General features: G+C 39.0%; 1 protein-coding gene across 1 annotated transcript in view; it reads left to right on the top strand.

The window, feature by feature from the left end:
• Window positions 1-14,064, top strand: part of LOC143846811 (hyperosmolality-gated Ca2+ permeable channel 2.3-like) — a 40,098-nt gene that overhangs the window by 23,627 nt on the left and 2,407 nt on the right. The window contains exons 7-9 of the mRNA XM_077355379.1: window positions 1,707-1,974; window positions 11,050-11,325; window positions 12,951-13,184. Coding sequence (XP_077211494.1) covers window positions 1,707-1,974; window positions 11,050-11,325; window positions 12,951-13,184 — 778 coding nt within the window. The remainder of the gene's footprint in view (window positions 1-1,706; window positions 1,975-11,049; window positions 11,326-12,950; window positions 13,185-14,064) is intronic.

Here is a 14,064-nt window from a genome sequence, read left to right as displayed (position 1 = left end):
TGCCTTAACAAATTTCCTTTTTCTTTGGATCTCAGACGAAGAATTAATTATGGATAAAAGACGATTTGTAATTTGGTCGCCATTCAAAGAATTAAATAAAATTCACCAGAAGCCCTTAAATATCAAGTTGCATCATTTGTAGTATGGAGAACCGGTCTGTGTTTTCTTCCAAGTGTAAGATAACCCCAAGGGATTGTGGGTGTTCTCCTACCAACTACACAACTACTGGCGGTAATTGTACACCCGTTGACAATAATCATAGAATATTCGACAACTCTAAAAACCTTGCTTGAAAGTCCTCTGTTGAAAACTGAGAGACCTCTAATCCCTCAAAATAGGGTCAAACACGATGCGCACAAGCATCAAGATGAGATGCAAGAAACACAAACACACAAACAAGAAACACAAGATTTACGTAGTTCGGTAGTGTGCCTACGTACACAGGAGAGGAGTTTTCACTATTTCACTTAGGGTTACACTATTTTTCTATCAGCTAAGAATACGCCCCAAAAGAATCACACGTAACCCTAATATGTGGCTTGTATGTTAAACATTACTATAATTACCAAAATACCCTTATAAAGTAAATCGAAAATCCTTGATGTTCTGAATCACTGCCCAAATACTTATGGCAGCCATTCTTTTGTCAGGTTGCTAAATCACTGCTAGAATACAAGACATCCGCACAACATCCTTGATGTTCTGAAAGCAAATATATTACTTGTATTTATCTCTTCATTTTAAAACTTATTTTTTTCCCATAAGGTCGTCCTTATAATCTCCTTAGAGAAATCTCTCATTTGAATATCTCTTGAGAATATCCGAAGGCATGAAATTCCACTAACCAATATTATTGCTGTCCATACTTGTACTTTTTGTATATCCACACTTAAGAGAATAAACTAAATTATAAACTGGAGTGAAAATGCTGGATCTGATGGATACATTGGGATAATATTGTCATGACAACTTGTCTTTTGAAAAATATTGGAAGATAATATTATTTCTTGGAAGCATCAATAATATATTGGAAGATTTTCAAAAGCTTGGTTATGTTATCATTGTGCAAGTCTATGATACCTATTTACACATACGGATGTGGTATCCCATATCACGAGTTAAGTTGCAAACTCGCAAGATATGGATAAATAAAACACTATAACACAACTAGTCTTAAGTTCTTAACTTCAAAGATGAAATTAATAATAAATCTAAAATAGTGTCTGGTAGACTCATGCTCAAAATTGTAATTGAAAATACGGAACACTAACAAGCAAAATATTGCCTTCTAAAGTATGATATAAGTAGAGAAATATACTAAAGTACCCTCAAGCATGAACAAAAGAGATCACCCAATGCATGAAAGTACATATCTTCAGAACGAGATAGAAAGGAGTGCTTATCACGAAGTTTTTTCATTTAATAGATTAAGCATTTTCCTTGTAAATGTATTATGGTCATTATACCTTCAGAGCGAGATAGAAAGGAGTGCTTATCACAGAGTACTTTCATTTAATAGATTCAACATTTTATTTGTTAATGTATTCTGGTAATCATTTTACAGTCAAATTAAAGAAATTTCATGTTTTTTTTGGCAGCCAGGATATTACTTTTGGTTGCTGCTGTGGTTTTAAATGTGCCTGTATTATTCTTTCTTTTTTTTAATTTCTTACAAAAAACTAAACCATTGAATCATCTGTGTGCAGAGCATTCGTAAGTCAAGTAATCACAGGATATCTTCCCAGTCTCATTCTTCTGTTGTTTACATCCATTGTGCCACCAGTCATGAAGCTCTTTTCCTCCATGCAAGGATATATCTCCCATAGTGAGATAGAAAAAAGTGCTTGTTATAAAGTACTTTGGTTTAATATATGGAACATTTTCTTTGCTTATGTGCTATCTGGATCAGTTATAAATGTATTAATTGATCCAAAGGATATTCCTCAGAGGCTAGCCGCTGCAGTTCCTACACAGGTAACAACAAATTCCTCATATGCTACTTGCCAATTAAAGATTTTAAGTGTTTCTTTTTGGGCAGGAAAATTCTTTCGACCTTCAGAAAACCATCGATATCTACTTTCTCCTTCAAGCAGTATCAGTAGTTTGTTATTGGGTTGGGACTTGTTAGAATATGGATAAGGTAGAGGAAGAAAGAAGAAGAGTGAGGGAGAAGGTGAGGAGTCTCTACTAAGGAGTCGTCCCGTGTAAATGATGTATATATAGGCCCAAAGTAGGGCAACCTTGTACAAAGACTACAATACCCTCCACACATACACTTAGTACCTAAACTACCCTTACATACTCTTCAACACTCCCCCTCAAGCCGGAATGTATATACTATGGACCTCAAGTACAAAGAAAACTACAGTACCCGTACAAACAACTATAAAACCCATACAACAAAAGGGATAATCATCTCATACACACAGCAACTTGGTACAACACTCTCCGGTGTGGTGAATACATAGTTAAATACATAACAAAAAAGAGCAACAGCCACAATGAGTGTAACGGCGAGAGCAACGGCTACCAAAAAATAACAACTCCCCCTTAAGCAGCACTACGGCGAGAGCGATCACAATAGGGCCTTCCCTTGAATGAGGACACGACGAACAAATCTGCATACCAACGAGCAATGGAGTCGCCACTAATGATCAAACAAACGAAAAAATAGGCACACCAAAGGCACGAACAACGAACGACGACGGAGTACCATGGGTAGAGATCAACAGAACAACACATCGCCAATAGAAAAACTCCAACCATCAGAAAGGTGAGAAGAGCCAACAATCGACCAACAAACAAGGCGATAGAAAATCAGCCCATTTTAACAACTAGCGCTCAATAAAGGGACGCATGACAACCATCTAACGACGGCCAAATAACACGTCGCTTGGACAACAACGAGGCTAAAAGCAACGCTAACGATGGGGCATATAGACACCAACAACAAGGCCGAAAGTAATGCTAATGACCGGAGACATATAGCCACTAACAACAACAAAGCTGAATGCAATACAAACGACCAGTCATACAGACACCAACAACAACAAGGCCGAAAACAACGCTAACGATCGGGCATATAGACACCAACGACACCAAGGCCGAAAGCAACGCTAACAACCGGGTATATAGACACCAACGACAACAAGGCCGAAAGCAACGCTAACGACTGGGCATATAGCCATCAACAACGTGGATTGCAAAGTAAACTACTACAACGACAACAAGTGAGTAAAAATACGCAAGGAAACTACACACTTGTAGAAGCACCAACAAGGTGGATTGCAACGCAAACCACTACAATAGCAACAAAGGCATAAAACTACTCCAAGCAACTACACTCACCATGTAGAAGCATCAACAGACACAACTCGCAAACCGTGTCCACCAACAACCAACCACAATCAACCAACCAACAATCCAACCAACCAACAACAACCACCATATCCAACCAACCAACCAACAACCACCATATCCAACCAACCAACATTCCAACCAACCAACCAACCAACCAACCAAATATGGACAAGCCACCAACTAAACACCAACAAATCACAGACCAACCACTCACAAATCACCAACTAACAAATCACTAGCCAACCCACACATAAATACGCGAAGAAGCCACCAACCTACCAACAAATCACCAACAAAGAAGGGTGAACAACATAAAAGGAATTACACCAAGAAACACTAAGCGTGGACGGAACCAATGAAGAACATGAAGAAGAAACCAACCAACCAACGAACTGCCAACAAAGAAGATGAAACTACATCATGCGGAAACGACAACAAGACAACACTCCATCCTTGGAACTACATGAGGCCTTCAACAGGCACAACCTCTCTCTTAGACATTTCAGCAAACACTTGGCGTGCACCTTTGAGATCAACACATATGCCATAGAACACAACAAATACAGAGGGAGAGGAAATAAAGATTAGGATGGAGTGGAGGGCGTGGTTTTAAATTTCGGTTTCGGCGTGACCGAAACGAAATTTACATGAAGTTGTTTCTTTACAAGATTTCGGTGAAATTTTGTCAAAATGTCACCGAAATTTCGTTTTTAGCCTTATTTTACAAAATTTCCACCGAAATTATAAATAGATCCACCGAAATTTTAAAAAAGTCCAACGAAATGTTTTAATTCCCACCGAAATAGCCAAAATTTCCACTGGACCGAAATTTACACTGAAATTTTAGACATTTCGGTCGAAATTAAAAAAAAACCGAAATCATAATCATATTTTTATATGATTTCATCCGAAATTTTGGCCCAAAACCGAAACGTTTTGGTTTCGGTGGTGACCGAAACCGAAATTTAAAACCTTGGTGGCGGGGAGGAGGGTTTCAAGAAAGAAAGGGAAGATTTAAACCATAAAAACTCTCTATCGAGGACAAATTCCTAACTCTAGAGGAAGATCTTTGGAAAACAAGGTTTTGAAGAAAAACAGGTTAAAGCATTTATATACAAAGTTTGGCTGGACCTGGGATATGTATCCCAAGCTGCACTACGTACCTCGTGGAAGAGGATCAAGCCAACGTAGTTCGAAACGAACTTTCCTAACTACGCCTCTAAAAGAAACACTCAGCATTTTAGATGACTTTGGATTTTTCTGATTTTTCAAATGTTTTGAAGTATTTTTATATTTTTGGTGATTAAAAGTGAGTTAACACCCTTTCAGCTAAAGGGGATCCGATAGAAGAGCCTCCTTACCCACCATATCGCGGTAGAGTAATTTAAAGGGAAACGGGATCCCTAAAGCCTTGGGGGAAAGAAAATATATGAGGGAACTAAAAATCCGATACGTGAAAACAATCTCAAAGAGACGAAAACGAAACTAACCTTCGAGGGAAGGCCCTGAACAAACGAGAGATGAAAAGCTTCTAACCCTAAGGGTAGACTTCTAAACAAAAGGGCCAGACAAAAACCTTATAATAAGAACTACTAAACAAACAGCCACTAAGGAAGGGTCCTAACTGGCTAAACATTCTAAGAGGAGAGAATCCCTTAACCTGCGAAAACTCTAAGGCAGGAAGGGAAGAGGCTGGCTCAAGAAATGTTCCATCGTTGCCAAAGCCCGACACAGTGTTCCCAAAATCGAGAGAATCCCGAAACTCAAAAGAGATCCCAAGGAACGCGCAAGAAATGATCTTGAAAGTGAAGAAACTCCTAAACTGTAAAAGAAGTAATGACCTCGAAAAAGGGGAAACCTCTGAGCCCTGTAGAAAATGATGAGATAGGAAAATGGACACGAAGGGCAAAGGGGGGGATAAAGAAACTCTAATGATAAATCCTCTACTCTACTCTCTCTGCTCTATTAACCGAAATGATTCTCTCATTAGAAACCCTACAGCTTGATTCTCCAGTTCTCAAAGAATTCATAAGTCAGGTCAAGACATCCACTCATTACCCAAATACCTATGACTAATCACTTTAACTCAAAAGATTTCAATTCCAAGATTCAATAAAGGGTAACAACCATTCAAGTAGAATTAGAACCTTTACAGAGCTTTGATGGTTCTTAAAATAGCTTTTAATCTAAGACATCCCCGCCCCCTTTTTTTTTATCATGGCTGCCAGCTGTAAACAAATGATTATTCTTCACTACACTTCCATGGGCTGACCGGGCCATATCCAATGTAAAGAATCTGACCGCAAACTTTCTCTAGAATTTGATAACTTTTCTCACACATCGCCAAAATTTTGTGAGGCCATCACCATGAAAACACCCTCCAGGATTAGATGGATAACAATCATTCATTAGTAAAATCATCACTAGAAAATCCTTACTAGAACTGTACTTTGCTTCCCCTACAAACTAATTTTTAAAACTAATCACAATGAAATGACTAGTCAGATATACATAACCACAATACCCATTCAAGCCATTGAAAAATCTGTATAAAAGAGGATAACCATGGTCTGAATTATGCTAAAAACTGGGAACATAGCCATGGGCTGACTCTTGTCAAAACAGGGAACATGACCATTGAGCAGGTGTCGGCAATCTAGATCATGGCAAGTTTTTGAACATGGTCATACCCATCTATATTGGATCAAAATTCTGAGAGAAAGGGTTCTATTACAAACAGAAAATGTACATATTCTAGGTTTTGTGCAATCAGCAGGTGGACCCAAAAATTCCCAAAAGATAAACGAGATACAATACTCCAAAGAAAGATGACAGGGCTCATACATGAACATTTGAGAGAGAAAGAGTGAATATATCAGCCCCTAGGTCCAAATTATGTCAGTTAGACGAAACAAATATCTGAGACTACTGAAGTAGTGAATATGAAGCTAGGAAGAGCAATATTTTATAGAGTTTTTAAGGTATAGCAAAATCTCAGACAAAACAGAGCATTATCCGATATCGATACAAATCAGGCTACTACTCGAATGCTCGAATTAGAATACCAAGAAAAGAAATCAATTAAGAACCGATAAAATCATTGAAAACCACTCAACACTCATCCAAACACCATCAATAAAACACTTCTCAGACACCATCGGCAGAAAAATTCTCTAGCAAGGAGCAAAATTCAAACCCACGATTGAAGAACAACCATGATAGGAATTAACAAAAAGAGTAAAGGGGGTACCTTCTTCTCTGTCTTACTCTTTGGTTTCGCTTCCTCTTGATCTCTCTGTGCAAATTCCTTCTCGATCTCCTTTTTTTTCTGTTCTTTTTTTTTTCTTTTTTTTTTGAAATCGCTAGAAACCCTCTTCTTCTATTTCGAGAGATTTAATGGGGTAGAGGGTTTGGGGGGGTGGCTGATGAGGAGGAATTCGAAATGGGCTTTGCTGAAATAGAAATGGTGGAAATGGAGTGGGTTTAGTGGGGTTGTGAAGATGGAGGTGGTCGGAGAACGGGGTTTTACTGGGGAAATGGGAATGAGAAGTGGCTGAGAATGGAGGTGGCCGGCCGGAGTTGCAGAGATGGGTGGAGATGGAGAAGTGGTGGTCAGTGGCTTAGATGGTGGAGATGAATGGGTTTAGTGGGGAAGATAGAAAAGGGGTAATGAAATGGGGTTTTGATATGGGTAAAGGAGGGTTTAATGGGGAGTGATTTGGGGTAGATTTTAATGGCCGCAAAAGAGAGAATCCATGTGGGTTTGAAGAGAAAAAAAAAATGAAATGGGGTTTGTGTGTGGGTTTGCAGAGAAATGGGATGGAGTGGTGGCCGGCGGTGGGTTTGGTGCGGCTTTGATGATGGTGGCCGGCCGGATTTGGGTATTTCTCCCCGGAGAAGATGATGGAGGTTCATGTGGGTTTTGAGAATAAAAGAAGAAGAAGAAGAAGAAGATGGAGAAGAGGGTTTGATGGTGGTGGTGGTGGTGGCTGCGAGGATGGTGAGGCCAGAGATGGTGGTGGGAGGCGGGGAAGAAGAAGAAGAAGAAGAAGATGGAGAAGAGGAGGAGGAAGAAGAAGAGGCCAGAGCTCCGGCTTGCCGGTCGAAGGAGATGATCGGCTGCAGGAATCACCCCCTCCTTTCAAACCCTAGCTCGATGGGTTTTATTAAAAACAAGATGATGAAATTGACCCCCCTACTTCTCCCTTGGACAGCCCTCCTCTATATAATTTTTAACGAATTATGACCTACAGGGGGGGTGTCCAAGTAAAAAAAAATGGGGCAAAGATTCCCCTCTCTCTACATGATCCTAACCCTCTAATTTGATCTAATGGCCCTTACTCATTGCTTGAAGAGGAAGAAATAGAAATTTCCAAGAATGCCCTCTTGTACATGGGAAATGACGTATTTCACCTCTGCCCTTCCAAACTTGCACCACGACCCTGCCTTAGCTCGTTCACTAGGCAAATGTGAACGGATCTTGACGAAATTTCATAGGGACCTTGGTGGGACCCTAAGCTAGCCCAGGGTGTAATTTGGGGTCCATACACACTGATTTGAAATGGTTTAGAAAGACAGAAATTCCCCTCTATACGAGAGGTGTATAACATGACCACTTTTTATCAAACTTGATTGCATCTAATCCTGCCACCTTGCCAGTGGCTGAAATGTGGAACATACCTGCTCATCCGAGGGTGTGTGCCTTTGCATGGACTGCAATGCTGGACATGATCCTTACAATGCATCATCTTCATCATATGATGCATGTGGATCATAGACCACTGTGCTCTATGTGTGGAGGCGGGAGAGACAGTTGACCACTTGTTCATTCATTGTAAAACAACCAGGTTCATGTGGAGTAAAATCCTAGGTAGGTTTGGCATAGCATGGGTTTTCCCAGCCAAGCTTGTAGAGGCAGTGGAAAGCTGGTCTAATGTTCCACTGTGCAAAAAGGTAAAGTCCTTTGAAATGTGATACTCTTAGCTACAATATGCGTGTTATAGAAAGAGAGAAATGGCAGGGTGTTTAAAGGTATTGTGAAACTCCACATTTGTTCTTAGCATTGACCATCGCTTGCGCTCGATCTTTGCCCAGTTTTCGTTTTGTCTTAGTGCATGCCTTGTGGAAGCATTGGTCAGAAATATGTAATAGCAGTGAGATGAGGCCGATCATCTCTCAAACTTGGGTGCCTCCTAGTAGTGGGTTCCTAAAGTTAAACTTTGATGGGTATAGTGTGGGAAATCCAGGGCCAACTGTAGTTGGTGGCTTCTAAGACATGTCAATGGAGAAACGATATGGGCTTTCTCTGGCCTCTTTGGAATTGCTGACTCCAATGAGGCGGAGATAAGAGCAGTGCATCAAGGAATCAGAATGTTAGATCATAAGGTTCTTGATTAGGTCATAGTGGAGGCACGGAGGGTGATTCCCTGAATGTGCTAAATTGGTTGAAGGGAAGCTTCCCCCAACCTTGGAGGTTTGCTCGGTGGATTGACGAGATTTTGGATATTGTGGCAGGCTCATCCATTTTATTTCACCATGTTAGAAGATCAGCAAATAGTGAGGTCAATCGGCTAGCCAGGGAGGGAGTTTCTAGGGCAGAGCTAGAAACTTTTGATTTCCTCCCCCCATGAGGGGTTATTGTATTGTGTATGTTTTTTTTTCCGTTTTGCTCTTCTTTGTATCCGATCTTCTCGGTCGCTGGGGTTTCCCCCCTTCTTTTGATATCAATTTAATCCTTTGTCATTAAAAAAAAAAGAAATTCAAGAAAATATGCTGGAATTTAAGAAAATGTGCTGGAAATTCAAGAAAAGATGTAAAGATTGGTGGAAATGACGATTTTATTGAATATGAAAATGAAATGCAACCAGAAAAGAAACTAAGCTCAGTTGCAATCACAAACTGAGTAATAGTGAAGGAAGGACTTACAAATCCGGATTTCCTTATCTAACTTCCGTCAAAGCCTTCCTCTTCCAAGATAACTAGGAAATTCTCCCTCTTCCACACGATTTTCTCCCTTTCAAATGTTTACCAATCCAAAAGCTACTAAATAAAAGCAGCTCCCCCCTATTTATAGAGGATTCCCTCCCTTTACATTCAAATCCTTACTACATAGCCACTGCTTCACTCACTTATTACAAATATGCCCCCTACATGTATACCCTATAAGTACATGGAATTAGCAAGAATCTCCATCGTGGCTATTTATGAAACTACCACCTATATTAACTAGGCCCTCTTACGCTTTGGTCGGGACCCGATCCTCATCATAGAGAAGCACATAGGGCAGCAGATTTTTTTCCCCAGAGAGCTGCTTCCCTATTGATAGTTCCTCTCTTCCTCCCCTGATCTTCGTTGCATTACCTTAGATGATTGTAATGAATCAGTTTACACTAAATTGTAACTCTATTCCTTTATTTAATATATCTGGTAGGGGTCCTACGAGACCCCAGCTTACCTACTAAAAAACTTCTGCTTCTCTTTCTCTTTTCAACTTACAGGTATGAAGGTTCTTAATCTCAACACAAGGAAAAACTAAATCTTCAGCATGTAATTTAGTTAAATGTCATGATTGTTGAGCCTAAATGTACCCTGTTAGAATAAGATTATGTAGCCTAAGGGCATTATGGTCTTTTCATATTCTTTTCATAATAAATATATATATGTGTGTGTTAGGGCAAGTAGGCTAACACACAACATTTCATTCTCAAATCTCTCTGCTAGTATGGTATCAAAGCTCTAGGGTTCTCGATGCCCTAGGGACCTCCATTGAAGACCTCTTGTCTTCCTCCATTGAAGCCCATGCCCATGCTCATGCCCTAACTTCTTCTTCTTCTTTTTCTTTCTTCCTCCATCTTCACTGGTTGCCCCCCCTGCGCGCCCCCTGGAAAACCCAATTCTTCCTTGGTTGCCCCCTGCGCCCCCCCTGGAAAACCCAACTCTTCCCTGTTTGCCCCCTTGCACGTTCTCCCTTCTTTTGTAACATCTTTCCCCATCTTCTTTGACCTATAAGGATAGCGTTCTTCTCTTCTAGCCGTCGGGTGTTCATGCCCTAAATCTTCCTGTTACATTTCTCATACTCCTCACCTGCGTCCCTCTACTCTGACAACAAGTCAGACATTCACATAGCTATGAATCCGGTATTTCACGAACGAACTAAGCATATAGAAGTGGATTGTCACTTTATTCATCACAGGATTCAGACAGGCCAAATTCAAACCGAGTTCACTCGAACGAATGATCAGATTGCAGACATGTTTACCAAGCCGTTGAATGGAGTTTGATTGAGTGATTTATGTAACAAGCTGGGCATGTATGACATTCATACTCCAGCTTGAGGGGGTGTTAGAATAAGCTTATGTAGCCTAAGGGCATTATGGTCTTTTCATATTCTTTTCATAATAAATATATATGTGTGTGTTAGGGCAAGTAGGCTAACACACAACATTTCATTCTCAAATCTCTCTGTTATCATACCCCATAGCTTATGCTGACCATGGGAATGTGAATATGTTTCACCTTTGTGGATTTTCAAGTTGCCAGGCAATATTTGGAAATGATAATCTGAAAGACACTTTTTTATTTGTTGGCAGTGTTAATTTTTAGGTTTGAATTTATAGATGCATTCGTGTAACCATTTCTTTAATCTTGGGTTCTAATGTTAAGATAGTGTTGTGCTTATTTTGGATATAGGCTTCATTCTTCATATCCTACGTTATGACATCTGGATGGACTGGTCTGTCGTCAGAACTCACTCGTGTGATCCCTCTCATTGGTGATTTTATTGGAGGATGTTGTTCAAAGAGTAAGGATGATGAATTCACTGCTCCATCAATTTCTTATCACAAGCAAATTCCCAAAATTCTCTTATTTGGACTTCTTGGCCTTACATACTTTTTATTAGCCCCGCTAATTCTTCCAGTTATCTTGGGTTACTTCCTTATTGGATACATCGTATACCGTAATCAGGTAAGGGAAATTTGTTACATGTATTATAAGTTTCTTAATGTCTGGTTACAATTATATCACTTTAATGGAACTCTGTACTCAATAAAAATTCGTGTTTATCAGATTTTCATTTTCCTTTTGACATATTGATTTAAGATACCTTTAAAAATTAAAGATCAATGATGGAATTGCATTGTTGTTGGACCATAGTCTATAACATTGACTCAAAAGTAGGTCAAATATGAGTGAACACGACCGAGTAGCTATGGCTCAATAATAACAAGTAAATGTTTAATATACATGTTACATATATATTACTTCACATGCTATTATTACATATAATAACACATGGCACATGAGTCTCTCTCTCTTATATATATATATATATATATATATATATATATATATATATATATATATATATATATAGAGAGAGAGAGAGAGAGAGAGAGAGGAAATGGGATTTGCTAGGGTCCATCGCTAAAGGCATTTCGTGGCTGGTCTGTCGCATGTCAGACCAGCCACCTCGTGAATGGAGACAAAAGTTGTTGTCTTCATTCACGATGTGGCTGGTATGACATGCGACAGACCTGCCGCAAAATGCCTTTTGTGATGGACGCTAGCAATTCCCTATATATACATATAGATATACATACATACATACATACATACATATATGAGAAAACGGTTTCTACACACTAGTGTAGATAAGTTATCTACACACTAGCTTAAAATACAGTGGGGGCCCACATTGTTTGGGTGATCCAAAGCATTCATTTGATGGGCCCTCACATAGATAGGGTGTGCCCAAAAAATCAGCTTCATAGGATCATCCTAACCCTTCGAACCGTGGAGGCAAAAAATGGACAGATTTGTGAGGGTTTATACATGTCCATTTTACCGCCGCAAATCAAAGGGTTGGGATGATCCTATGGAGTTGATTTTTTGTGGACACCCTATCAAATGAATGGTTTGGATCACCCAAACAATATGCCCTCCACTGTATTTTTAAGCTAGTGTGTAGATAACTTATCTACACTTGTGTGTAGAAACCGTTTTCAGAGAGAGAGAGAGAGAGACACCTTCTCATGTGGCTTGAACTGGCTTAATTTGGATAGAAGACTTGACTTGCTTCAGTTCTGTTTTTTTATTCTCTGCTGGAAGCTCTTGTCATCAATGTATATATATGCACTATTAGTAGGTCAGTATGAAGATGAAAACACACATAAATGACATCCAAAAATCTTGTAATTTCCTAAACCCACCTATTGATGCTTTACCAAGAAGTTGTTGAAAATTAATTTTCCCATTTACGTTTAATATGAAGTGATTAATATTTTGGGAATAAGTAATTCCACGGGTTTGAGTTATTAGGTATTAATTCCAATATCAGCTGAACAAGTAACAGGATAGGTGCAGGAAAGAAGCAATTATCACTATGTACTGAATTTTATGTTCTGCATGGGATTTTACCATAAGTTATTATAGTTTGGTGAACAAGAAAAAAGAAATTCCTGCGATTTTCTATGCTTATACTCGCATTACTGTTTTAGTTAGAGAGGAAATGATCCTAAGTATTAGATGTTTATGTGATGAATGGTCCTTCCGCCTTTTAAACTTCTAAGGATTCTTTATCTTCCTTGCAGCTATTAAATGTGTATTCACCCAAGTTTGAAACTGGTGGGAAGTTTTGGCCCATTGTGCATAATTCTACAATATTTTCGTTGATATTGATGCAAATAATCGCCATTGGAATATTTGGGCTGAAGAAGCTTTCTCTTGCATCAACCTTGACAGTGCCTCTTCCCGTCCTCACACTTCTTTTCAATGAGTATTGCAGGAAGTGCTTTCTACCCATTTTTCGGTGTTACTCTGCTGAGGTAATCATAGCTGCCAAACCTTGCTTCACCCATTCATGTTCTCGTATATTTTTTTTGATGACATAGAGTATCCCCACCCCAATTTTTAGGGCAGGACTATCATGTTCACATATTTATCCAACAAATGGATGTTCTTATAGAACTCTGTTATGCAAAAAAATCATTTATGAATCATATGATGTCCTCGACTTGAATTCTTTTATCATTTTTCTTCGAGGAAGAAGCAAAACATAATCAACTTGAATTTGCGACAGCTATTGGGGGTCTTAGTGAAACACTTGGTTTTTTTTTTTTTATCTCAAGCCTGTTTTTTAATGAAAAAAAAAACCAATTGAAGTGGAAGGTTTCTTCAAACAACAAGGAGCTGAGCACTTCCACATATTTTTATTATCATAGTTATCTGCATTTATTTGATCAACCCATATAGTATTCCTATTTATTTGTTTTTTCCCCTACTTAATGTCTTTGAGTAGGGTTATATTGTTTATTCTACCTTGTGTGGCTAATAATTCCCACGATGAATTACCAACTTAGCAGAAATTATCTGCTCATCCTGTTCACTAGTAAATGATCAATGATTTCTAGGTGAAGTAACATTTCTTCAAATTCGGTAATGGATTTGTAAAGGAAGCTCATGACTATGCCCTTCACTGAATCATAATTTATTAGATTAGAACATGCTGTATTTTCCATTTGTTTTGAACCCAAGGGCACCAGTTGTCGAGTTTTCCATTAGTTCAGGTAAATTTTTCAGCAAAATTAATGATTTTATGGGTTTAAATTTGTTTGTTTGTTCCCCACTAGTGAGAAACATGTGTCAAGGAGGTGCAATCATTCTCAGGCTATTGTGTTCTTGGAAACAAGAAGTGACTCTCTAAAA

Source organism: Tasmannia lanceolata, unplaced genomic scaffold (genome assembly GCF_043159265.1).
Source record: "Tasmannia lanceolata isolate RefF3 unplaced genomic scaffold, GAP_Taslan_0.1 ptg000015l, whole genome shotgun sequence".
NCBI classification, from domain to species: Eukaryota; Viridiplantae; Streptophyta; class Magnoliopsida; order Canellales; family Winteraceae; genus Tasmannia; species Tasmannia lanceolata.
The sequence above is the reverse complement of the archived record's forward strand: the minus strand, read 5'-3'. Positions and strand labels throughout refer to the sequence as shown.